The sequence below is a fragment of the Cinclus cinclus genome, chromosome 6 (genome assembly GCF_963662255.1).
Source record: "Cinclus cinclus chromosome 6, bCinCin1.1, whole genome shotgun sequence".
Taxonomy (NCBI): Eukaryota; Metazoa; Chordata; class Aves; order Passeriformes; family Cinclidae; genus Cinclus; species Cinclus cinclus.
In genome coordinates, this window is record NC_085051.1 from 28761481 (window position 1) to 28788921 (window position 27441).

Genomic DNA, 27441 nt, shown 5'->3' on the forward strand with positions numbered 1-27441 from the left:
AACTACAAAAATATTCTTTGATGCATAGCTCCTCTGACTCCATGTCTGGGGTGCTGGACTGGTTTGTAAATCACTTTGTAAATCATGGAAGGACCCCTCCACTACTCTCCATCCCTAAGTACCAACAGGATGCCTCTTCACAGCACCATCTGCAAGGAGAAGCCCCCACCAGCTGCATGTGCCTCTTCAAGCTTCAGCTGCTGTAGTGGGATGATGCCTACCTGCATGTCTCCACCAGCACAGCCCTTTGCTTTTGGAAAACGTTTTGGAGGGTAGCTAGTATTGTTGCATCTGGGCACTGGTGAGATAAACTAGAGGCAACAAGACCTTTGTTCACCTCCAGTTCACCTCATCCACCTCCTGACAGTACAATAGCACATAGGTATAGATCTAGACGGTAATAGAAAGGCATCCAAGAGATCTGGTCATGCTTGAATATGGCCGTGCTGTTGGAGCCAGCCTGCACAAATGGGAGCAACAGTTGCTCAGCCCCAGCCACAAGCTGGAAAGGACTTGTCACCAAGAATAACCTTTGGAGCATTAGATGGAAAAAATGTTTCTAGTGACGTTTTCATCCATGTGCATGTGCCAGCAGAGGCCAGCTTGCTAATGACAGAGCTGTGTGTGCCAGTGCTGCTTAGTGCCCAGCAGAGCACACTGTGCTCCCAACCTGCCTCTGTCACAGGAGGGGATTAAGTACCTCCTGGTATTTAAATGAGTCATTTAAAATATACAGAAAATTAACACCATGAGTGGATTTATCCCTCCTCTCTGCCTTCCCTTCACTCAGGAGGTTTGGGCTTTGCACAGAGGTAGGTGGCAAGGGCAGGCCAGCCCCAAAGCCCCCAGGGCACCCCTGCAGGTGGCTGGTTCGGTTTGCTCATACTATTGCCCCACTGCCAACAGCAGATACTCTTGGTGCCTTTTCCACACTGCACTTACCCACATGTGGTCTGGGGTGTAGTTTGAGCTTAGACATGGAGTCTAAAGGCATGATGTGAGGTGGATGAGTCCCAGTTTGTACCATTGCTATTGCCATGTACATGGCAAGCTCAGTGGGAGCTGTGGCTAAAAGAATAATTGTGACCTACCGAGTACTCATTGCTGGGCATGCACACAGAAATCAGCCCAATTTCAAGAATAAATTAAAATAAAAAACTTCACAGGCCTAGGAAATATTTTTAAATGTGTGTGAAATTTGGGTGAACTAAAGAAATAAATCCTTCAATGATTAGTTCTTTTAGGGTGTAAGTTCTGAAGTTAGGAATACCTTCCCAGGAAGATGCCTCTGATGCTGAAGAAAATAACCTTCCATTACAGAAGCACTGGTCCCATTCCGTGGGAATTATGACTACAACCTGTGTGCATGAAAAAGCTGTAGGGGGAATAACATCTCAAGACAAAATCTTCAAAGGTATTCTCAGAAAGTCCTCATGGCACATCCTTGGCACTAAGGGTGCACATATTGTACAGAGCACCTTTGTGTCTCTATTAACACAAGGGTTGTCCAAATAAGCTCTTAAAGCTACCAAAAGATATTTGATTGCCTCCTCTTCTTATGGAGCATCTTGGGCAGAAACTAAAAGCAAAGCCAAATGCAGGGTTTCTGTTGGCATCGGTAATTTTTTTCTTATTTGACGGACAAGGACACAGAAAACAGCTCATTGTTATCCTTAATGCAAAGAGGATTTTGCATGTGGCACAGTCCTTCAGGTTCTCCACTTTCTCTTTTTCCAGCCTCCAAGAATCCTCTTCTACAGGATTGCTGCCCAGTGGGTATCACTTGGTCTTTGCACATTTTCACAGCTGACTCATGGTAGGTCATCCCATGCCTCTGCTGAAACTCATCCTGTTGACTGGGATTGTTTCTTCAAATTATCAACCATTCACATCCTACCCTCCATAGATGCTGACAGACACTTCCCCCAGTACCACACCCAACATTGGATATCACCAGGAAATTTTATAGCAAAGCAATTTCCAAAAGTTACTGCTGAAAATACTGAATAGATTTGGACTCTGGACCATCACTGTGAAGATTCCCCCAGAAAGCTCTCTGACTTTGACACTGAACTCAACATATTGCGAATCTAAATAGGCTGCAGTTCCTCGGTTCACTTACGAGAATGTCTTCTGGGACAGTACCAGAAGCCTCTCCAAAGCCAAGATATATCACATCTAGTGCTGTTACCCCCTAGCCACGAGGCGAGTTATCCTGTCAAAGAATGGAATCAAATTACTTTGAAATGATTTGTCCTTAGTGAAACCTCAACAAACCCATTCCTGCCATTTACTTATCAATTTCTAAATCTTTAGAGGATTAGAGAATAACTGGTCAGTATCTTGCTCCTTTAGGTTTTCACAGAGAGATATCAGGTTTGTAATTCTCCAGGTTTTTCTTCATCACCAGTTAGGTGACGTTGCCGTGCTCTCTTTAAGTCCCCTGGCAGCTCACATGTAGTCTGCAATGCTCCAGCACCCATCCCACTTCTTCTCATGCTTCAGGCTGTTAAGGAGTTCTTGATCCACTTTATTGATCTCTACTTACTCCCTTCATTTCTCTTGCAGCAGGATAGTTTCTTATTTGGACTATGACTCCTTTTATCAGCCCCCAGATCTCTTTTATCATTTAGGACATCTCTTCACAGGTCCTGCCTACAAGTTTTCTGAATTCATTTATATTTGATGTTTTGGTTTTTTTGGAGTCTAAGTACTTCAGATTAACTCATTTTACAGCGTTCTAGTATCTAAGTGCATTTTGAGGAGAAAAATCTTGCAGCAGACATCTCAACACTTGTGTTAGAACCCACTGCAGAAGGCAAGGGTAGCCCACGTTCTTGCTAATGAAATGACACTGAATGAGTGGTGTTTGTAAATATACACATGTAGGGTTTATTGTAGAACCATTTAGTTGCACTGTAAGCCATCAATTTTTGTTATTGTTATGTATAGTAATATGGCAATACAAAAGCATAAAAATACTGCTTAAGAAAATGGGGAAGAAAGAGAAGGAAGAGATAAGAGTAGAAAGGTCACCTGTAGGCCTCACAATAAGACTTGGTTGTTGCAATTTTCATGTCTCTTGGCCAAAGTGATGGGTGCAGACTAGATCCATCCTGTGGTGGGGGAACTCCCAAAGAAGTGGTGGGGAGAAATCCCCAAAATGAAGTATCTCCTGGGTTTTTATTCACTCCAATTCAGATAGGAACACCCAAGTACGTCCCCTGGGGCAGGGAGTTTCAACTGGATGATGGAATGTTGTGAATCAGTTCAGGAGTCTTCGACATCTTCTAAGACAGTACAACTGCCCTTAACATCATGGCAGTTGAGTCCATTATGGCCCATTATGGCCCATCAGCAGACATTAAAACCCTCAGGCTATGTAAGAACGTCCCAGTACTTCCCCAGCTGGGGAGTTATCACAGCTGAGTTCACTTGAGTAAAGACAAAGAGACAGTACCCACCTCACAGGGTTTGTCTCTTTCCTTATCAGAAAAGAGCTGACACAGCATTTGGCTGAAGGAACAAAGCTATTTCTGAAGTGACTTGGATGTTCCCACTCTGAGCTGGCAGGTTGTATCAGGGAAAGCTGTATGAAGGTGGCTGAGGCTGGATTGTTCACCTGCAGCTTTCCCAATGAATGTTGGAGCCATCAGCATTCCAGTCTCTCTTCCAGTATCACTGGTGAAGACATTTTTCTCCCCAGACCTGGGATGACTGGACAATAGTATGCCCTTTATCTTAAGTTCCTGTCACAGCCCAAACTCCAGTTAGCAGGCATTTTTGGGGAGGGGTGGACTTCCGTGTTCACAGATGGACAGCAAGGTTTCCTTGCAGTCTCCTAGAGTGTGCAAAAGTCCTGATAAATTTTGCAATGTTTAAGCCATTAATTTGAAGTAATTTTAATGGCTCCAGAGATGCAAAAATTCTCTTTCATGTTGGACTGCAGGTGAACAAATCCAGCCTCAGCCACCTTCATACAGCTTTCTCTGAGATAACCTGCCAGCTCAGAGAGGGAACATCCAAGTCACTTCAGAAATAGCTTTCTCTCTTCAGCCAGATGCTGTGTCAACTCTTTTCTGACATGGTGAAACCAGCAGGAATCACTTCCGTGGTCCCAGCCAAGACCATGACTGAGGGAGATGGCAGTGGCACTTAATGCTATGCAAAGCCAGAGCTGTGCTGTGAAACGGGACACTGGACACTCAAACTGCAGTTTTTAAGTGCTTGAAGTACAGCATAGAGACGCTACAGAAGAACTTGTTTCACCAGAGTCCTTTGTTCACACACCATAAGGCAATGAGTTAAGGATCTGTTTTGTACTGAGACTGAATTTCTTTTGACAAGGTGAGCTGTATTCCTCTGTACTTCACGCTCCCAGATCTTTCACCAAGAAACTACTCTGAGGTCCAAACTCAGGCCTTCTAGTCGTGAGTTGTATGCAGGAGACCTGAGCTACTCCTGCTGGCACCAGAGAGGAAGCAAGGTGTGGAAACCTCAGTCTACACTGAAGCCACAAGCAGCTGCCTCCCTCATTGCCCAGTGTACACCCTGTGCCTGCATCACAGTGCAGGTTTACCTCAGCTGGGCACAGAGAGCCACCCACCACTGCCTGGGCTGTGGGTAAGGGCTGGCTGAGCATACAGCAGGGCCATGGATCCTCTACCTCAGCTGAAGTCCTTCAGCTCAGTCCCAATGCGCTGAAAGAAAACATAATGTGGAATAAGTATTCATTTATGTTTTTGCAGGAGATCAGATATAGGTTTGTGCTACAATACACAGCAACTCCTGGAGTGCACAGGCAAGGTCCCTTTGAAAAAAAAATCCACCATTAAAATCAGTAAGAAGTCCCTCAACAGAATTATGAAAAGCATAATTGCTTCCCAAAGTAGCCAGTCTTGCGTTTTCTGGCAAACACTCCATACAAAACACTTGCTGTTAAGACTCCTGGTTCCTAAGGAGGCATTCTTTCAAACCATTTCCTATTCAAGGTCTTTTCCAAACTAAGCAGCATCACTTCTGCAGATCGTTATGTCCAATTTAATACCAGCTTTTGAACAGTTTCCAAGGTATTTTGCCTGAAATGGCTTGTAAGGGCTGTCTGCTGAGAAGTCAGGTCAACATTCTGCATGTTGATTGTGTTAGCTATATTACAGATAAGAGGAAGAAAAGCAAGGGGGGGGAGGAAGAGAATGGCAGCATCACTGTTGGAAAGAGAGGCAGAAGCAAGTCCTTTTCAGTCCTTGTGACTTGCTTACAGAATAGCAGGGAAAGGGTGAAGGCCTCTTCGGATACTTTACACCAAATCCAGAACCAGGAAGCATGGCCTACGGATTGGTCTTCTCTTTTTCAAAATATCCTTCTCCTGTTTTACTTAAGTTTTGCAGAACCCCAGAGATAACAACTACTGCTCTTTCTTTAGCCCAAGAATTTGTAATACAACTTGGTAATACAAGGAAATTAACCTGGTTTGCCAGTTCATTCTTGACAGAAGCACACTGGCTGTCACATCTCTGGATTTCCTTATTTTATTGTTGAATTTGCACCTAAAGACTTAGCAGAGCCCTCTATGACCACCCACAAACAATCTACTCTGTGATTACCATACAAGCAGAAACCCTCCCCTGGGACTGCAATTGCCTTGTCTTCCATGTGCAATAAATGAGTTGGCTCCTTGTGATCAAGTGAAATGTCTGTGATGACAAAGCTGGTCAAATGCACTTGAGGGGATCTGTGGCCTCCTGTGCCATTGATCTGGTGCTGCAGCCTCTGATGAATGCCAGTTCCTTGTAGCCTAGAAAAACCTATGTTTTACAACAGCAGCAGCTTCCCAGCATGGCTTATTACTTACCATCTTTGAGGATTAAAAGGTTTTGGACAACAGCTATTACAACAAGACAGTATTTCAGGCTCCCAAGTAGGAAGGTGACCTGCAAGGTAAACTAGGAAGGCTCCCATTTGGAAGGGAGGTGCTAGGACACACACAGTGCACTGCCCGTCTCCTACCCGTGGTGTGGGGTCACCATGCTATGAGATCATCCCACACCCCACCTTCTGCAGTCATCTCTACACTCCTGCTGAAGCTTTACAGCCTTTCTAAGCAGAAAGAGTCACACAGCTGTCATCAAACCACAGAGATGCACTCTGGAGCTTGTTTTAATTCAGCCTGGAGGCTTCCACACAGGAGAAACATCACAGGCCTCCAAACCCAACCACAGACTGACTGACACTTGACTCTGCAAGGAGGAAAGTCCCCTTCCCTCTCCTACAGCACAGTAGGAATAACTGGCAATCAAGATTCAACAAGACAGTGGAGAAAAAGTTATCTATTTTATTACAAAACCAAAACCAAACAAATGCCTTTCAGTTTAACAAATTTGCCATAGGCAGAAATGCGCTGGGGAGGGTAAGTTCAATATAAACTCATGCTATGGACAGCAGTGCCTTCCCACAAATGAATCCCACTGTAATGCAATTTCCTACAACACACTATGCCCTTGCCAGATCAGCAACGAAAGATTTTTTTACTTCTGGCGGGACAAACAGATGACTTGCACTGTCGAGTCCTGGTTCTCTTCTCTGTCCCAGCCATTTTCAGCCATCTGTCAAAATAGAGCTGGAGAGGCCAAGGAGGACTTGAAGGATGAGGAGACACATGCCCAGGGTCTGCTTTCAGACACAACACTGACATATCCTGTGTCCCAGCTTGAGGAAGATGTTACTGATGCAAGGCAAAGCAGAAAATTGCTTACAACCAGATAAGGACAATTTGGCCTAGCAGCCAGATGGACTGGCAATAAAACCAAGAGGGGAAATGGACAGCTGAGGCACTGTTCTCATCTGATGAGTGCAGGTTGTTGGACAGCTCATAGCATGGGCTGTGTCGATCAGGACCAGTAAGGTCTGCACAATCCTCTGACACAAACCCAGAACAAGTAACCTGACCTCTGCCTGGACATTACACATTCATGCTGGTTGGGCCTTCCATGGCAATGTACAAGTGCTGCTAGAAGCTGCTCAGAGACCCATGCAAATTCAGCAAGTCAGGACGCAGGGACTTGGACTAGTCTTGAGACAGGAAAAGCAGTGTAATGCCTAGTCCTCAATCCGTCTGTAAAGTCAGCCCTGGCCTAGCAACAGGAATACCCACGAGTACCAAAGTTAACCAACAGCCACCCCTTGTTGGCCTTCCTTGAAGAACTGACCCAGTTTTAGTCACAAACCACATGTGAATGCAGGCCTTTCGGAGGGGAAGGACACAAGGATGAGGTCAGCAGAAGGATTTATGTAACAAGCAGGAGAGGTGACTGGCTGGTTTATTTCCAGAAGATGCAGTGAGTTGTAGCTGCTCTGCAGTCCCCCCTACAATCCTGTGGGGCATTGCCCAGCCCCAGTGCTTGGCTGATAGAATTCCTAGAGGCATCCAATTGGCTGTTTCTGCTGTATATAACTATACATTAAAAAAACCCTGACCAAACAAAGAAAAACCCCACTTCCAAACCCCCCCCAACAAAAAACCCCAAACCACCAAACACCAACCATCCCAGCAGCCAGAACTTTTAATTCCTAAAACTAGAATATTAAAATGGAGAGGGTTTTTTTTATACAGTTGATGTCATTCTTTACTCCCTACAATAGGATTAGTGAGTGTGACATGGATATTTCTAACTATACACTAAACCAAATTATTTCAACACACAAAAGATGTGCCCAGGGTATTAAAGGAAAAACAAAAATAAAACCCAAAGAACAAAAAGAGAAGAAGCAATCAAGAAGGTGGGAGCTTGCAGGCTAAAAAAGTACAAACATTGCATGTGAGAAACCATGAAAATCCAGCAGCAGGATCTGCTCTTGCTAAAGAGATGAGTTCTTTATATTATGATGGTATGATGTATATTTCAGATATTACCAGAGGTGTTTTCAACCATGCCATATGTTTTAATTAGCTCCAATATATTTCCCAGAGGAAGACCTATTACTACCCTTAAACAGTTACTTATAGAAAAGCTTGTTTGTTTTTCTTTTATTTAACTTTCCATTTTGTCAACAAGCACTAACTTACTGCATCAGGACACATTGTTTTGGTGATGTATTTATCTCATGCTATTGTCATGGTGACATGACAGAGTGACAATGCTGTGTTTTATCATCTTTTATCAAAGCAACAGAGCCTTGAGAGATAAGTCCAGTCTCTACAGTAACCTATTGCTGTTTCAAGTAATTGTTGGTGTGATCTGTTGGTGTGATTTGATCATGTGTTAGCATGTCATTCCATCACCTTCCCTACAGTTTCTTCTAACAGGTTCTTGGTTCAGAGATAAGTGGGAAAAGGATCACCAGGTCTGAAGTGGGGGCCTGCTCAGAACAGGCAAGTGCTACCAGTGGTTGGAAATACACAAAGCAAAACACTGTGTCCCATCACACTCTGCCCAAATCTAGGACTGCTCATACAGGCATCCTTGCCAAAGAAACAACTTTGGTAAAATTGCTAGTGGTTGACCCAGCCCCTGTGGCCTCCAAGAACACTGGATGCCTCACTCCAAGCCTTTGCTGTTAGTGTTAATCACACCCTGGTGTCACAGCACCTAGGAGGAACCAGCAACAGCAAATCAGGCAAAGTGGGCAGGCACTGTGCAGGAGGAGAACTTGGATTCCCAACCACCAGGGACAAGAAAAGTCATTGCTGACAGACCTTCATCAGAGAGCATGGCCCAAGTTGCATTGCTGAAACATAAGTAAAGCAGACTCTTGGGGACCAGCAGCAAAACTGTGTCTGTCTGCACTGATAAATATGTTCTTTGCTCTCCAGCAAAGCACAAGGCAGGCTAATGCTGCTTTTAGCAGGCTTCTCAAAATGTTTATTGTTGTACAACATACAGATGAACACTGTCAGAGAGGAAGATGCAAGACTTCACTCCACTGACTTCACTAGGCCTATGGCTCCCACATCCTTTCTACAGCTATAGATTCCAAAGGCATGGCACATCTTTGCTAAGCATGTTATCTGAGCATGAATAGCAATGCATTTGTATTTCATTTCTGCCCAGCTTGCAACAGGTGCACAAACTACTTTTGTACATCCCTAATACAACCCTTTTCTATCCCAACTTAAGGCAGCTTTGCAGTGCACCAATACTTATATGAAATCTGTGCTCTCAAAAGCCCAACTGCCTGAGTTTCAGAGAGCTTTATGGTAAGAAAAGGGGTTCAGCTGCTCTCAAGAAGCATTTGGTATCTGGGGCACTGTGTGCACATCTGTAAGAACAATTCATGCTGATACATTGGCTCCTTTTGCATGGAAGTGCTGTTAAAGCTTGCCACTGAGTGACGGTTTGATGGCAGAAATGAATGCATTACTATAATCCATTAAATTCAACGTGTCCCTCTAACCCTAACAGCTTTCAAAAGCAAAGGGAGGAACAGAACAGTGACTCCAACCCCTGTACAAGACAACTGTACAATTTACATATATATTTATATACAGTATATAAAATTCTTTGAGTCACAGTGAACTCAATTTTACATCATCAGTAGCTGTTCCAATTTTAAAAAGTCATGATCCTGCTTCCCTCCACTTTCCAAAGTATTAGATAATGGCATTGAAAAGCAATTAAAACAAACCCAAACCAATTTTTTAAAAGTGCAAATGTTCTGGGTGCCACTTCTGCTACACTGGATGTTGCTGATGCTGTGTGCTTGCTCACAAGCAGCAAGGTGTCTGTCTGTCTGTCACTGGATCTTTTCTTCCTTTGGGTCAGCTCCTGCCTTCCCTTCTTGTCTTCTGCTGCTACACCAGGCGACCTACTGAAAGAGTAGGGTGGGATGGGCAAGGAGGAAAAAAAAAACAGAAAAGAAAGAGAACAAGTAAGGGGAAAAGTCAAATGAAAACAAAAAGAAACATGACTGATAAAGATCCAGTATAGCCTCTGCTGAAGCCATGGCCCCAAAAAGCTGAGGTCCCAAAGTAAGCAGAGAGGCTGAAAACAACCAGAGGCTAATGAGACAGCCTTGTTGGAAAAAACATTGAATGAGTCACATGGAGCCTTAGGGACTGACATATTTTTAAACACAGAACACCATTCCCCCCCCCCCCCCCCCCCTTGAAATGGGCATGCAGTCTAGGGAAAGAACTGGTCCAACATCCCTTGCATTGCTCTTCTGCCTGGCACAGCTGATGCAGAAACACACTGCTGCCAGGCTGCCCTGCCACCATGTCCCCATCAGCCACAGCCAGCTGCCTCCTTCCCCAGAGGACAAGCAGATCTTGGAGGCCTTTCTTCAGAAAGCTTTTGTTAAGCCCCTCACCAAAGGTTCTTAAAGAACCAAAGCTCTTATTGGATCAGAGCTAGAGCTCTGTGGATTAATTACAGGTGAAAACAAGCTAATGAGAAAGCAAGAGTAGCTTTTCAAAGAGGGGAAAGGTTACCTCACGGGGAGCAAAAGCCTCAGTGGGATCAGTGCTGATCAACATGCCCTGTCACAGGGGGCAAATATTGTCAAATGCAAAATTATTTCAAGCAGCCATATTTGCAATCAATTGCACAGCTCTGCAAAGGGTGCCTGCAGTGCTCAATGACCAGCTCATAAAAACAACATCTTGTTTTCCATGTCTGTAAATGTAGTGCAGCATGGGAGTGTCCTAAACTGAGCACTTTGAGCAACAAGGAAAGGGATGAAGACACAGCAACTGTTCAAATGCCTCTGCTCAGCTTTCAGCAGCAGGCAAATATCCAGTTCACACTCAGAATGGAGGACACACCAGGAAACATCACATCAATGTACAAGATGTAGTTCTCTGTTCAGCCCATCTCACCAGGACCAGATGCATTCCCCAGAAAGATAAGGAGGACAGCAAGAGGTATATGAAGACTTCTGGCACTACACAAATACGCAGCCTAGGTCTCCTCAACACAAAAAGGAGTCTAACCAAACATATATAGGACAGCTATAGAACAAGCGGCAGAAGACACAGGCAGGGAAGTACTCACTGCTTCTTAAAATACAAAATGAGAAATACCCAACAAAACCATGAGGCAGCAAGTCTAAAAGCAAAGCAAATGATGTTGTTCATGCCTGATCAAAGGGTCCATGTGATTGAATGCCACAAAATACAGGGGAGAGCAGACCTTTACGATGATAGAGAAAAGTCTTCATGGGAACTTGTCCATGGAGTAACGTAAACACAAAAAATTACCTAAATTATTGCTTGATAGAAGAAGTAAGAGTAGGACAGGAGAGTAGTCATCCCATAACTGCTTTATCCTATTCTAATTCCTTAGCAATGTATTGTCTGTTCCAGCAAAACACAGAGCTGGACTTTGAAATTATGCAATGGAGCTGCCTGTTGGTATATTTACACATCTTAAGAAAACTTTGGTTTCCAGCTGTTTCTATATTGCTGTTCATGAACATAGGAGAACAGGGGAGAATGAATTCTGTAATACATGCTTATCACAGGAAAAAAAAGAAAACCTTTTGGCAAGATACTCACTGAAAGGGTTAAGACCTTGTCTTTTTCCATTGGGCAAACTGCTCAGGCTACCTGTAAAATCCAAGAACCACATTAAAAGAAGTAAATGCCATGGCATGACAAAAGAGCCTTCCCTTGTCTGTTGCCAGACAGCAGGTTCAAAGCAACCCCTCTGAACATGCTCTCAACAATTCCTGCCAACAGGATTCACATGCAAGAGTCCAACCAATGTGCCTGAGATGTGAGATGTTAAAACCTGGTGTTGTAGAAGCTGAATATCATGAAATCTAAATGTTTTGCATGGGCAAGAAACAACAATTACAAGGCTAAAATGAACAATGGAAGGAGAAAGAAGAAAGGAAGGATGCAAGTAGTACCATGAAGTTTCCCCAAGCAAGCGAAATATTGCCATGTAGAAAGGGAGCAGCCAGAAGAAAGTGAGGGTACAGGCAATACAGACAGCCCAGGTTTATTAAAACTTTCACTTGAAATCACAAAGACAAATGCCTAAAATCAAAGACCTGAACTTACACCTGGAAAAAGGGCAGAGTTTAGACTGCTTTATGGGATAACAGGCACATGCACCCTACACCAGATGGAGCTCGTGGCAAGGGCCTCTGCACTGGGTACAGACAGCTCAGGGATTACAGGAGCTGTCGAAAGCATGTCACACTTCCTGCGAGCTGCTTTCTCTGATTTCAGAGGAGGGATTAGCTGAAAGTAGGAGCTCCTGCTCCCAGCCAGCATCAGTAACCCTGTTGCCACACTCCACTCCAGCTTACGACTTTGATTTGTGCATGCATATGACCTGATTGCACAGCTCACTCTGCACATGCTGGTCTGTGCAGGAACAAAACGGGCAGAAAGTCACAGGGCAGGGGTGAGCCGTAGGAAGCCCCAGGGGCTAGGAGGCTGGGCTGTAAGACAGGAATGGAGCTGCTGGGAAGTAAAAGCCAAGAGGAGAAAAAGGTGGCAATGTTCAAGGCTAAAATGGGTCACAAAACACAGCCTGTTGGCTTCAGAAACATTAATAAGAGAAATGATGTAAGCACAATAAGTTATTCCAAGACCCCGAACACCAGCTCAGTACCAGCCACCTGCCCTGCTGGGGTCATGCAGAACCATGGCTCACCAATGCCCGTGTCAAACGTGGCTCTGCTGCAATGGGCAGGGGCTCTGCCCAGGCTGACTGGCACTCACAGCCTGGCCCTGAAGGGCACTGCCAGGCTGTGCATCTCTGCCCTGACCAGCAGCCTGGGGAAGCCAGAGGGCATCTGAAAGAACCATCTTGCCTTTAACACCCAGTGCAGGTGAGCCTGCAGCACAGCCCATCTTTGGGAAGAGCTGAGTGAGCACTGCCTGTCTTTGGAAAGAGGCGGGAGCTCCAGGCCGGTGTGTACAGAAGGTGTGAGAAGGTACAGGGAGCATCCCTCCCTGCCATGGCCCGTGTGCTCGAGCACACAGCCCCTGCAGCCGTGTAGGAAACTGTGCTGGGGCTCGTCCAGGGGGCAGAGAGCACTGCCTTCAGCTGCTGCCTGCCACACAAACCAGGCCAGCCATGTATATCTGTCAAAGGCAAAACCCTGCCACAACAACACTGCACTGCTGACACAAAAGAAAGGAAGGAATATGGCAGGCAGCAACCATGGGTTACTAACATATAACTGGGAAGCCCTTGGGCATTATAGGGTAACATCCCATCATTTGGCAAGTTTCATAAAGCAGAGTATTTGCTCATCACCACAAGTATGCTGTCTTGTTGATTGGAACAACAGTTCTAGTCACACCGGATTAGGCCAGGTGTCTTTCAAAAGAAAAGGCCCCAAGGAAACCCCAGCCACTTTTTGTAGGAAATTATTATTCCTCAGACATACTGAGCAAACCTTTCACCTTTTGGGGAGTGAAACAGCTTAATCTTGTGTTCTCAACACAGTACTGATGCCCTGATTCATACTGTCACTGATTTTTGTCAAAATTAAAGGAGAATTATAGCACCTCTACAAAGCTCCAAAGGGAAGTATCTGAACAAGACAAACAAAACCAAGCACTGAACCAGTGCAGCTCTCTTGATTCTAACCTATTAGCAATTAAATGTACTTTGAAATTTCTTTTTAATTCAGTCATTACCTGGTTACATTTTTCTCATAGCCACCCAGATTGTTATTTTGTACCATCAATGGTCCAGAGGCCTTTCCCAGGTGACTGCTCTTTGTTACCGTCTCCCACACAGGGGCTTGTGCAGTAATGATACAGAGCAATTCATTCCCAGCCTCCCAAGCATGCAGTTACTTCTGAAGATAACAATAAGAAAGACCCAAAACATCACTGAATGAAATCTGCTGTTCAGATTGTCTGTCTACTTTTCCTTCTTTCTGTAACATTTCCTCAGATTCAATAGAAAGGAAATTCTGTTTAATTATACACATATACACTTTTTAATTCAGATATTTCGATCCTGTTTCTGGACTGCATTCTTGGTAGCTGAGCTCCACCTCAGACATCCTCATGGCCTGCGAAGCACGCTCAACACCTACCATCTGACAAGCTCCTGGACAGCAAAGCAATCACGGGATCTGAGCTGGCAGAAGGGAACTTCCCTTCAGCTGGCAGAGAGACATTTCTTTGCTGCTAATTCATTCCCTTAGCTCCTCTTTGGGCAGGCACAAAATGCTGACTTTGTCTTCTGAACTTGGAATAATATAGAGGTAAAACTCAACTCCAACATTTTGCAGCCAGCACAACGAGCATAAGCCTCACTCAGATCTACAGCCCTTCTCTCCAACATCACTGGACTCCAATTAATCTTGGATCCAGTAACTTTCCAGCAAAGCTTTACAATGTGTGTCTATCTCCTCTCAAGGATCCTGCCTTCCGACTAATGCAGAGAGATAAATTTGTTCTTTGATCACAGATGGTTCCTCCCTTAACTCAGGCTGTGCGGACTACGCTGAGGAATGCTAACTTTTAACAGGCTGTAAATCAGTCTGTTTTCCTTCCACAGTTCCTCAAACAGACAATCCTAGATCAAGTGATGGCAAAGACTGTTTCTGGTGTACTCCAAGCTAAAAGCTCTGCCTGCCTGCTCTGCCCCAGTTTAAGAAGCTATTTGCAGGCTTCTGCAAACACTCAAAGGCTGACTCTTATGTGACTACTCCATTCTGAGATCTAAGAATGGCATTTTTCCATGTAAATGGCCCCTGATAAAAACAAATCTGGTTTAAAGAGAAGGGCAAGAGCTGTGCAAAGCAGCCACCAGACCTAGCAGATTTTCCAGTGGCTTTTTGGGTCACCATGAGGATGGAAAAGAGGAAGGGTTTCTTACAGACTGGGCAGCTCTTTTCCTCACTGGAGAACCACTGGTTGGCAGTACCCACATATTGGGTTACCACAGGTATGAAGAAAGAGACTGCTGAGGAAGGGAAGAAAGACATAACTATGCATTTCGAACAGATTTAATTCTAAGCCAGAAAGAGCTCAGATTCAGGTTTGTCCTTACAAATATCCCATCTGAATCCTCACATATAAATTTTATTTGGATTCTCCAGGTCCTGAGAGGCACATAACAGTAGTGCTTTATCTATGTTCTGTGCTTCCTTTAAACAGCTCTAGGTCCACATTTGGATGGAACTAGCCACCAAAAAAAAAAAAAAAAAGAAAAAAAAACACCCAAGACAAAGCAAAAAAACTGACCAAAATGAAGAATGCTTAGTATCTGTTTTCCTTGGCATAGCAAGGAAATTTTATTGATATTATCTTTTATTTTCAAAACCATTACAAGTGTTCAAATTGCCTAGCAAGAGGCATACTCACCTCAAATAGACAGGATTTGGAACATCTGAGCTAAGTTCACTTGTAATGAAGTATATTAAGGGGAAATTATAACCTTCCTTGCCTCCCCCCAACCCCTCCTCATTCAAGCTAGACCAAAAGAACCTTTCAAAGCTTTTGTTAAAACAGAAATATTTCTTTGAAAATATTTGTTTTCATCTGACTAGCAGTTTACAACTGAACGTACGCCATCAAAAAGATTTCCAGCTAGCTCTTGGCTTGAACCCACAGTGACCTCAGACCCAGCAGATCTTTGGAGGCCATGGTACAGAGAAAGAAACAAACAGGAAAATACATGGACTCACTACATACACCTACGATCAGGATAAAGAAAAGTTGGAGAAGGGGTAAGATTGCAGAATCATAGAATGGTTCAGGTTCCAAGGCACCTTGAAGTTCATCTAGTTGCAACCCCACTGCCATTGGCAAGGACACCTTTCACTAAACCAGGCTACTCAGAGCCCCATCCAACCTGGACTTGAACCACTACCAGTAATGGGGCATCCACAGCTTCTCTGAGCAACCTGTTCCACCCCTCACCACCCTCACAGTAAAGAATTTTTTTTCTCATACCTACTCTAAATCTACTCTCTTTCATTTTGAAGTTATTCCCCCTCGTCCTGTCACTCTGTGCTCTTGTAAAAAGTCCCTCTCCTTCTTTCTTATAGGCTCCCTTCAGGTACTGGAAGGCCACCGTTAGGTCACCCCAAGCCTTCTATTTCTCAGGATGAACAATCCCAGCTCTCTCAGCCTTTCCTCACAGTAGAGATGCTCTATCCCTCTAATCATCTTGGGGCCATCCTCTAGACTCACTTCACAGGTCCTCGTCCTTTCTGCTGCAGACCCCAGAGCTGGAGGCAGCACTGCAGGTGGGGTCTCACAGAGCAGAGCAGAGGGACAGAATCCCCTCCCTGGCCCTGCTGCCCACGCTGCTTTGGATGCAGCCCAGGACACCCTTGGCTCTCTGGGCTGGGAGTGCCCATGGCTGGGTCATGTCCAGCCCCTCAGCCAACAGCGCCCTCTGGGCAGGGCTGCTCTCCATCTGTTCGTCCATCTGTGTTGATATTGGGGATTGTCCTGAACTGGGTGCAGGACCTTGCCCTTGATTGTCTTTAACCTCGTAAGATTCTCATGGGGCCACTTCTTGAGCTTGTCCATGTCCTTCTGAATGGTGTCCCATCTTTTAGCCATGGCAACTGCACCACTCATCTTGGTGTCATCTGCTAATTTGCTGAAGGTGCACTCAATCCCATTGTCTGTGTCATCAATGAAGATATTAAATAACACTGGTCCCAGTATGGACCCTAAAGACCGCCACTTATCCCTGATGCCCATCAGGACTCTGAGCTGTTGACCTCCACCCTCTGGATGTGACCATCCAACCAATTCCTTATCCATCTAATAATCCAACCATCTCTCTCCAGTCTATGGAGGATTTGTGGGGGACCATGTCAAAGGCAAAGATACTGACTGTTTCTAAATTTAGAAGTTCTTACGAATAGGAAGCATAGAAAACATGTCATCTATCACTGCACAACTTGCTGACTTAAAAAAGATCCATTACAAACTTGTTTACTGCACCTCTGGAGCACTCTCCCTCAGTTCTTTCTTCCATGTTAGTACCTGCTCTCTGCACTGCCCCCTGCACTGCTTTTCACTCCTCACCATCCTTTAATTTATCATTTGTTCTTTGATCCTCAAGGCTTATCAGGTTTCTAGTAGGTACTGTATGTATGTAGTAGAGCTGTACGACAGAACAAGATCAGAGCCCATTTTTGACCACAGTCCTGTCCTCATACAGCAGAAGAAATCATGAAAGGTCAAGGCTGTGTTCTCAGCAAACAGTTGGACAATCAGGCACTCACAACATCTTGCTGCCTTCTTTCTCCTTCCCATGGGCTCAAAGTTTCACATTTTCTTTCTTTTCTCCCTTTGATTTTTTCCCCTTCCCTAAATTAAATTTTAAACAGTTAGTTGGCCAGGGCACCAGATTCCAGAGAGTCTTATTCAAGGCCAAATAGCAATAAAATTCATTTGGCAAATTTATCTTATTTGGAACATAATAAAATTAAGGATTGATATTTTGGTATGTCATTCCTCAGTAAGGCACTGATGACTAAAAAAAACACCTCCACAGGGCTAGGGAAGCCGAATGCTTCTCACAGCTGACAAGTAATGCTATATGCTTATTATGGTAACTAAGATGTTTGCAAAGCACCTAGAAAATGCAACTCCCCAACACCCAAATGTACTGACTCCTTTCCCACTCATGCTAAACCTGACAAAAGGACTAAGGAAAGATCAAGATGGGAGAAAAAAAGCTATCCCCTCTTCCCAACTAATGTGACACTTTTAACAACAGCTGTCTGCACAGCCAAAACACCTGCCCAGGAAATTATTCCCCTGGAATCTCCCTATTTGCCTTCTCCTGCCAAGAAAGTCTGCCCACAGTCAAGAATGACTGAAATTATTAAATTTGTGTTGAACCGTTTCAATTCCTACAATTTCCAAAAGTATCAGTTTGGTTCAGGTCCCAACAGATGATGAGGTGAAGACGAAAAAAGGAAGAAAAGGCAGGAGGGTGGATTGATTGCTCAGACACTAAACAGAAAGGAAAATAGGTTATTCACATGCTTTATTTCTCCCCCAGTTTCAAAGTACAATTTAAGTCTGAAAAAGGGCAACAGTACAGCCCTGTGCTTTTTTTCTGAGTTATTCTCTTTGCATCATCCACTCTTCTGCATGCTGAATTTACCAATGAAGATAAATATTATTTCTGTTAGTAAACAGGGTCTCCAGAGAAGGACTGTGTCTGTGCTGGCTCATACATTATCCAACCTGCATGGCTGAGACAACAGGGTCTTGCTAGCAAGGTATTACTTATTCAGAAGGGACCTGATCTTAACTACAGTTTCCAAGGACTTCAACAGTACAAGCAGAGTTCTGGCCAAGAACTCTCATCTGTTGTCCTGTTTCTGTATGGTGCTTAGCACAGAGGTCTGTGATAAGGCATAGAAGATGGAGCCATAACACAAGTAACAAACTACATTTGCACGGTAGTGTATTGATCCCACTCATTTGCTCACACAAACTGTGGCACTTTTGAAACAGCTGTTAGAAAACAGATTTCTGAATTTGCTGTAACTCAGTTTTTAATTTGTCACATTTGCTTGTCAGTTCTTATTGTCACACAATGAGGAAGAAAAGAAAAAAACCTCACCTCCTTCCTTGCTGACTCCCAAACACCCTTTCAGCTCCTGAAGCGAGATTGACTTGTCCTTGTTGAGGTCACAGTAGTCAGTGAAACGCCGGGCACACTTCTTGGGCTTGGCTTTCTTCTTCACATAACGTTTGAAAGGCTTTAGCTCCCGCTTGTTGATGTCATTGCTGCTGTTGTTGTCCAGCTGGCTGAAATACCAGTGTACCACTCGCTCCTCTAGTGTGTGGCTGGGGTCTGGCTCAGAGAACCTGGAACAGAGGAAGCACAAGCCCCAGACAAGGGGTGCTCTCACCAACACTGACAAGCACATGCTGAGGAGCAAGAGCTGCTCATCAAATCAGGCAAGTGCTATACTGTGTTCAAAGTAAGCAAAAAACACAGGTCTTCCAACCTCCTCCTTTTAGCTCGACACTTTTGAGACAGGTGAACTTTTTCTAAAAATGTCCCTTAGCATTAACTAGTGAATTGCCAAGAGAATCATGGAGTCTGATACCCTCAGAAGCTCTGGTTCTCCTCACACCAGTTGCCGAAACTCTGCCTAATCCCAGAATGATCCTCATTAGAGGGCAAGAGACAGTCTCCTTGGTCCTTTTCACCCTTGGGCTCCCTTTCAAATTAACAGCAAGAGAACCACGAGTGTCAGCTGTCATGGTAGTTTCTGTGACAGTAACATCTAGATTTCAGAAAGGGAACAAATTAATTTAATGCAAGACACATTCATTATTTGAAAATATCCTTGGCAAGATACTATATTCTCCCTGTATCTGTTTATATAATCTGAACTCTTCTGTATTTTCATAATTTTTAATGCTTTTCACATAGCTGATTTATACATAAGAGTTCCACAGCAGATAAAACACCACAAATCCATTAAAAGCAGTACTACAGAGTAGTACTTGCAACTTGTTTCATTTCTTAATCATTACGGTATTACAACTTTGATGCTATTTGACTCACATTTTATTCCTGTAGACAATAACAATATCAGAGAGAAAGAGAATAAAAAAAGGAGGAACAGCAACAGCTATAGACACACAAATATAGAATGCTGCCTTTCAACATCATTCCATCACTGAACAGGCACTGTCATGTTATACCACTTAAGCCGTGTCTGGTGCTCTGCAGCAGCAGTGGGAAAGGGGTTTATTCCTCAGGGATACTGAGATCCAGGGGAAAAAACTTCTTCTAAGCTAGTCTGACTTTTCTCCATACGATGAGCATGCCAACAGAGAAAGCTGAAAAGAAGCTGAAATGAGGCTGAGACCTGAACCTTTTTTTCCTTCCAAGAATAAAGCATTTTAGTACATGGAAATTAGTGGATAGGTAGTCAGACATGCTACACTGGCACTGATTGCTCTGACTTATTCCAGAAGACATATCCAGCTCCTGCATAAATTCCTTCCCCAGGAAGGAGAGAGGAACAGTTGCCTGCTGCAGGCAGCCAGATTCTGGTGTGAGTTTGGGGCACTCTCGCTGATGGAGAAATTCAAACCCAAGTACCCCATAAAGGGCTCTCCAAGACTGCCGTTGACCTTGTTTCAGAAAATAGTAGGGTCTATGCTTACATGGTCACTGAATTTTTTTTCATTTGGAACTAGGAGAAAGAAAATTCTTTTGACTTTATTGTGTGACCAGTTTTGCCTTTAAAATGCAGCTACAGAACCTGAAAAATACCCCCTCACACACACTACCCCTATGGCAAATTAAATCCTTAGTGAGGGGTAATCTGCAGCATGCAGAAAGTGAGAATGGGTGGAGAGCTGAGATCCTCATTAACCTCTTCTGATGACTTCTACAAATGAGGATAGAAATTAGAAAGGTAGCCACTATCCAGAGATACACGAATCCTTGCAACAAGTAAACACACACAGTACAGAGAGGCAGATTAACTGCATAACATTTTCCCCAGGGTTTTACTTGAAATTATTTCCTTCATTTAATTCTTAACTGAGAGGCAGGCTGGCATTCAGTCACAGCATCTGGTCAATGTACAATGGGATAACTACTGTGCAGGAGGAAAAAGAAGGGGTTAGGAATAAGTGTGGCTTAGTTTTGAGAGCCAAAATACCAGGCAAGCACCTGGAATAACCTATAGACAAACAAAAATTGCAAAATTCCCCCCAGGAAGTTAAAGGAGTGTCCTGATTTTCTAAACTGTATGCAATGATCAGAATGACAGGAGAGAACAGAAACACATCCTGTGTCCTGTTTTTATGACATTTATTAACATAGCTATTGGCCTCTCTCCCTTTTGGAGAGAAGCTGGCTATCATTTGAAGGCTAGCATGTTTCCAACAGCCCCAGAGGAGTACTATGTTGCCAGGGGCAATGCTCTGCCTTTTTTGAGATAGAAGAATAAAACCTGAGCTTTTGCATGGGAGATTCCCCTTGTTCACACCTTGTCTTGCCCTCATTTACTGAAGGCCCACAACTGGAGAGGCAGAAATGGAGAAAATAGCAGAGCATCTTAGAACCAACAGCAGAAAGACAATAGACAAGAACTTCTCACTACCTAATGAAGAGGCACGCAGAAGCAGGATTTAAAAGTGCCTCTTTTCCAGGGGCACACCAAGGAGCTCTTATGAGTTATCAAGACAGGCAACATGGCACTCTTCAGCACTTCCACAAAGAAAATGAGGGACATTCACAGGCTAATACAAATACATTGTTTCATGAGGTGACAATAAATCAATCTTTGCCATTATAAACGTGCTGGGAGCTCATGCTGAAAACTGCAGCATGCTAATAGAGCTAAAAGGAATTAGTTTAATGGCTATGACTTTAGGAAATAGAAAGATGCAGCCATTTCTGAGTTTTTACCACTTTCTGTTGGCTGGCTTAGCAGGACTGCAGTTCCTGAGATGGTTGGTGGCCTGCCATCTCTGGTTATCATCCAGAATCCCAGCACAGGAAACATCCCCTTCATCTCAGGGTGGCCATATCTCCCTGGCTCATGAAATTCCATGATATACTACAGAAGGATGAAGTTACAATACTATATATAACTACCTTGACTATGAGCACCGCCGGTGCAAGGCACTTTGGCACCACCCATGAAATATGAATTAATACAACTACACAGCACTGCTGGGGACACCTAGCTTTGCTGATGTGCCAAGACACCAGCCATGCCTGCTGGGTCAGCTCAGACTAGTCTGCGGCTCTAACTGTCCTGCGAGCAAACAAACTTGGCAGTATTCCAGGGGATTGTCCCTCTGTTTCCTCCCTATACTATTTGAAGAGAAGAAAATCAGCCCTCAGACATAAACTTCATTTCTTGGGCCACCTCTCATTCAGACCATAAAGGAATCAGAAAAACCAAGACAGAACAAAGCTGTCCTGTACATTCTCAATTTCCAACATCTCTGGCTCTAACATCAATACAACTAAAACCCACTGAATTCCAGTACCTCACTTTAGTGCTGTAGCAGCTGTGTAAGACACAGTGAGAACAGACACTGCCAAAATAAGGACAGCCTTCTCATCCTTCTCATGTTGACTGCATTACAGCTGTACTTACTTTTCTGCCTAATTGCTCCTCTTTAGCACTCTGTGGCAAAACAGTCAGTTCTAAAGAATGAGCAGTATGGAAGAAAGGAGGTCTGTGTAAGCTGATTTTCCAAATGTAACCTGCTGTTGCTGGACTGCTCTTGTACACAAGAGCAAGTTTAGCTCAATTATGTGGCATAAGCCCACCAATATTCCAACAACCAAGATAAGAATGGTCTGTCATTAACAGCCTAAGACAGCAAACTGGCTGTCAGCTTTCTTTAAAGTTTGTTGCCATCACGTATAGAGTCTTCTCCAAGTGGGCTCTTGCTCCTCCTTCTGTTTAATATTCTAAGAGCTCCCTCATAGCAGATCAGATGAGGCACACTTCCACAGAATACCTTCACATCATCTGGTGTCACTAAAGAACACAAAGAGGCTGTACAAAACCATGGACATACACTTTTGCAAGCTGCACTGAATGCTGTATCAGAGAATGACTGCCAAAATATCAAACGTGCTGCTTGAATATGCACTGTGCTTGCAATCTGTAATGCTTTTCAGTGCTCAAGGCCCCTTGTGAGAAAGGAGCAGTTAGCTCCGTGTGAAGGAGCAGAGAAGAAGGGGAGGAATATAGGCTAAAGTATACAAGAGCAACAAACGTGAGGCATGACTCCCCTACACAACCGTGTACAGTGTGCAATCACATTGTGCACCACAGAACTGCGTAGACAAAAATGTAATACATGCCACTAAGTTTTACTAATTAAAGTCCATTCCTACCAAAGCTGGTCCTTTGCTCCCTGAACACTTGCACCCCCACTGCACAGGATACATGGATCCACAACACTGTTGCGGTGTCAAGAAATCCTAATACAAACTATTGCTTGGACAGAAAGCAAGGCTGCAATCTCTGAAGTACCCATCAGGTACCTGTTTGAAGACTTAGACAATCTATTCTTTTGTACCACAAGCTTTATGTAGCAACATTAGCAGCTGAGGCAGAAGGGCAGTAAGATCAGCCCATCATCTAGCTGCACTGCAGAGCCTATAAACCAGAGGGACCTGTTCCAGGATGAAAGAACCCTGATGGACAAGAAGCTGGTAGCAAATGCCACAGAGTAAAAAAATAACTTAGTCCAGCTTTCGTTCCCAACACACACACACAAAGTATGTTTGTGGTCAGGACGTCTAAAGGAGTTAAAGCTGTAAGTTTCTATGACTTGTAAATATATTGCAAGGAGATATATATATATATATACACACACACACAACTCGCTTAGTGTTGTTGCTGAAGGAAGAACGGATGGAGAGTGACTGACCCCTCCAGTCAACACCTGTGACAGCATTGATGATGCCCACCAAAGTGCCAGCACTAAGCAGTAGAAAGCAATGATTTTAACAAACTGAGGCAAAATTCAAAATTGTTCTTGCTCTGCTTCCACTTCTTACTCCCATTTTGTTGTTCTTTGCAGTTGCTTAAAGTCTGTAACAGTGGAACATGGTTTGAATCAGAGAGGATTACTATAATGGAATTGCAAAAGGATCCTGTATTTGTTTTATTATTCTTCTTTTCATGTAGCCAAGGAATCAAGAAGCCAACAAATAACTAAGCTGTGTTCAGACTAAACAAAAGGATACTACATAGTCCAAATTAATTATGGGAAATGTATAATTTCTCTACAATTAAAACTTATCTCCCCTTTACAGGCCAGTTTCTCTCTCTCTTCAGGCTAAGTTGTATATGAAGCATTATTCTGAATATATCTTTTATAAATGTTGTAGGATAAATAATTTAGAAGGTTAAAAAAATCACCTCCCTTCATTCCTCACAGATTGTTGAAAGACCCTCCTCTTACATGAACTCTCCTGTATCTTTAATTAGGCTAGAATTTTCATAAGAGGACAAAGAGAAGTTGGTATCCAACTTCAGTTGAAATGCAATAGGACTTGAGCATCAACTTCTCTGCACTGTTTAAAAGTGTCAATCTTTATTAAAATGTGGATTGGCTTCAGAAAACCCTGGAGATGTGCTGAGCTGTGCTTGCCTGCTTCAAACTGCTCAACTAGAGCATGAAAAGAAACCTCAGGGCCATTTTCTGGAGTACTTTTTAGGGCTATTACATGGGGAATAATTGGCAACTTTGAATTAAGGTACTGATAGCTGCTGTGTTACATGATAAGGGAGGCTGTTGTAAGCTGCCTGTTTACCTTGAATTCCACAAGGCAGTAATATTTTTGCTGATAATGTAGCAAGCCATAATGCACTCATTTTGGCAACTAAAACTCATTTCTGAATTTGCAGGGATCAAAGAGAATTTCTCAGATAAGGGAAGCCCAAGCTGGGAGTCTCTTTGATCTAGTTTAGTTTAGGGCCTGTGTAATATGACTATATCAGAATTAGAAAAGGGACAAAAATGTACTAAAACCAAGTCTAAATTTTTAAGAGCTGTTCCTGTTATATAGTACTCACTTGTGAACAATTTCAATAATGGTTTTTTTGTTTTTTTTTTTTTCAGTAAGGATACTAAGTACTGGCTAATAAACCAATTCCCTACAAGTGTTCCCTTAATTACTTTGAAAACATACAGTAACAAGATGTGCTTTGGAATTATCACATAAAATTAAGAATGAATTTTACCAGAGATTTTCTGTTTAAAAACTCTAAATGAAGACTATTTGGCTAGTATGCTGTAATATAAACCAGGGCCACGAGGAAAGGAAGTTCTCATCTCATTTACATTATTGTAAAGCAAGAGTAACTCAATTAAAGTCCATAGCTTTGAACTTCCTTAAACAAGACAAGACCTAAAAAGGATTACAAGCTTGTTTTAAGCATGCCCAGTTAAAAAAAAAAAAAAGTCTTATCAGGTTTTGCTTACATGGCCTGAAAAATCCAAGCTACTGCCTCACTTTGCTGCTACTAGATTGGTTTTGTGGAAAACTTACAACAGCTCTATGTAGTATTTCAAATGTCAGTCTCTGATTTCCCCCCATGCTTCTCCCTTCACCCCCTCCCTCCTACACCCCCACCAAGAAAAAAAAAACCAAAAACAAAAACAAAAAGGTAATATGACTATTAATTGCAAAGACACTCAGTAAACACAGAAGTTTTCACTCACATATCTAGATTCAGACTGAAGGCAGCAGGGTAATCTAATCTAATTTCCTATGTATCATACACAGAATGTGAATCAAATTATTCTTGGGACCATAACTCAGGTTTGACTAAAGCAAGTCTTTCTGAAACACATCAGGCCTTAGATGAAAGCCTTAGAGAGAGGGAATCAGTCATGTCCCTCATGATTTTACTCTGGCTTAGAACTGCCCTTGCTTTAAAGAAGTTTTAATCATTTTTTGACCAAATTTTGTTCATACTCAGTTAATCATGTTCTTCCCTGCTAGACTTAAGAGCCTGCAGATCCTTTGTCCCTATAGAGATACTCAGATTTTACAAAATCAACTTCCAACCTTTTTTTGTTCCTTTCAATACCCTAAGGAAATCTGAGCTCCTTAAGACTCTTACTGTTAAGCTTTCTAGTCCTTGACACTTTGGAAAGGCTCTTCTCTGCCTTTGGTCCTTTATTTTAACACTCCTAATAAAGCTGCATACTGTATGCCTGTATGATCTCTCTGCTGCCACAGAGAAATGGGAATACTTCTTACATTTGGCTTCTCTCTTTGGTTAAAATATACAGGACAGTATATAGTTGATGTGGGGGTACAGATGGCTGTTTGCCTGGCCTGCCTCCTGCATCAGGCATAAGCTTTGCTGGGGATATGTTAAAAATTTAGCTTGGTTAATGGGATGCATTTGCTCAAAATCTAAAGAAGGCCCAGGAGCATGACATGCTGAACATAAAAAGGAGCAAAAAGAGGATGGCTATAGTGTGTGTTTGAACACAGAACCTGTTCTGCCATCATGGTGGCATCAAGATGAGGAAGAGACCACAAAAGTGACACTTGTAGCACAAATAAGAAAACTGACATTAAGATTGATGTGACTGTTATTAAGAAATATGAGGCAGCCAGATCTCTAGCTTTTCTTTACAACAAGAACTTCTCAGTATATCTGGGCCAGGGTAATATAGGATAAGCACTGTCATAAATACAGTTATTTTGTTAGTTGTTAAGGCTGAAAATTAATTAAACAAGCAACTAACCCGACAGGTAAAATATCCCTTCATCTTGGAAAAGAGCTTCCATTGACAAAGTCAATGTTAGATCACCTAGGCATTTTCAGATGTATACAGAATCATAAAATTGTTAATTGGAAGAGACCTTCCAATAGAATTGGAAGATCTCCAAGGTCATCAAGCCCACCTGTGAACCCAGCATCCTCACCATGTTCACCACTAAACCATGTCTTCGAGTTCCACATCTGTATGTTTTCTGAACTCTTCCAGGGATGGTGATTCTACCACTTCCCTGGGCAGCATGTTGCAATGCTTAACAGCCATTCCTGTGAAAAATGTTTTTCTAATATCTGACCTAAATCTCCCTTGACACAACTTGAGGCCATCTCCTTTCATTCTGTCACTTGTTACCCGGGAGAAGAGACCAACCTCCACCTCATTACAGCCTCCTTTCAGATGGCTGTAGAGAGTACTAAGGTCACCCCTGAGCCTCCTTTCATCCAGGCTAAAAACCCCCAGCTCCCTCAGCTGCTCCTCATAGGACTTACTCTCCAGAACCCTCACCAGCTCCACTGCCCCTCTCTGGACCTGCTCCAGCACCTCAATGCCTTCCTTGTACTGATGGGCCCAGAACAGAACACAGAGTTCGAGACACAGCCTCACCATTGCTGAGTACAGGGGGACAACCACTGCCCTGCTCCTGCTGGCCACACTATTGCTGATACAGGCCAGGATGCCATTGGCCTTCTTGGCCACCTGGGCACAGCTGGCTCATGTTCAGCTGCTGTAGACCAGCACCCCCAGGTCCTATCCTGCTGGGCAGCTTTCCAGCCACTCATCCCCCAGCCTAAAGCACTGCCTGGGGCTGTTGTGACCCAAGTGCAGGATCGGGCGCTTGACCTTGCTGAACCTCCTAAAATGGCCTTGGCCCATTGATCCAGCCTGTCCAGATCCCTCCTGCCCTTCCCCAGGTCAACGCTCCCACACATGGTGTCATTTGCAAACTTGTAAGAGGGCACTTCATCCCCTTGTCCAGGTTGTTGATGATAGTAAACAGGGCTGGCTCCAATACTGAGCCCTGGGGAACACCATTTGTGACTAGCCATCAGCCACTCTCTGGGTCCAGCCATTTTTTACCCAGAAAGGAATACACCTGTTCACACCTCAGAATTCCTGAAGAGAGAACTCAGGATATTCCTCACCTTGGGACTCTTGGAAAGCAGGACTCACTGCACAGAGACAGCTTCCCAACTCCACAAACCCATATGAAATAGGTACTGATAAAAATTTTATATAAA

General features: G+C 43.5%; 1 protein-coding gene across 1 annotated transcript in view; it reads right to left on the minus strand.

The window, feature by feature from the left end:
- Positions 1–7768: 7768 nt before the first annotated feature.
- SMOC1 (SPARC related modular calcium binding 1) overlaps positions 7769–27441 on the minus strand; it is a 125545-nt gene continuing 105872 nt past the window's right edge. The window contains exons 11-13 of the mRNA XM_062495374.1: positions 18519–18766; positions 11492–11542; positions 7769–7791 (exon numbers count right to left, since the gene is read on the minus strand). Of these exons, the coding sequence (XP_062351358.1) occupies positions 7769–7791; positions 11492–11542; positions 18519–18766 (322 nt within the window). The remainder of the gene's footprint in view (positions 7792–11491; positions 11543–18518; positions 18767–27441) is intronic.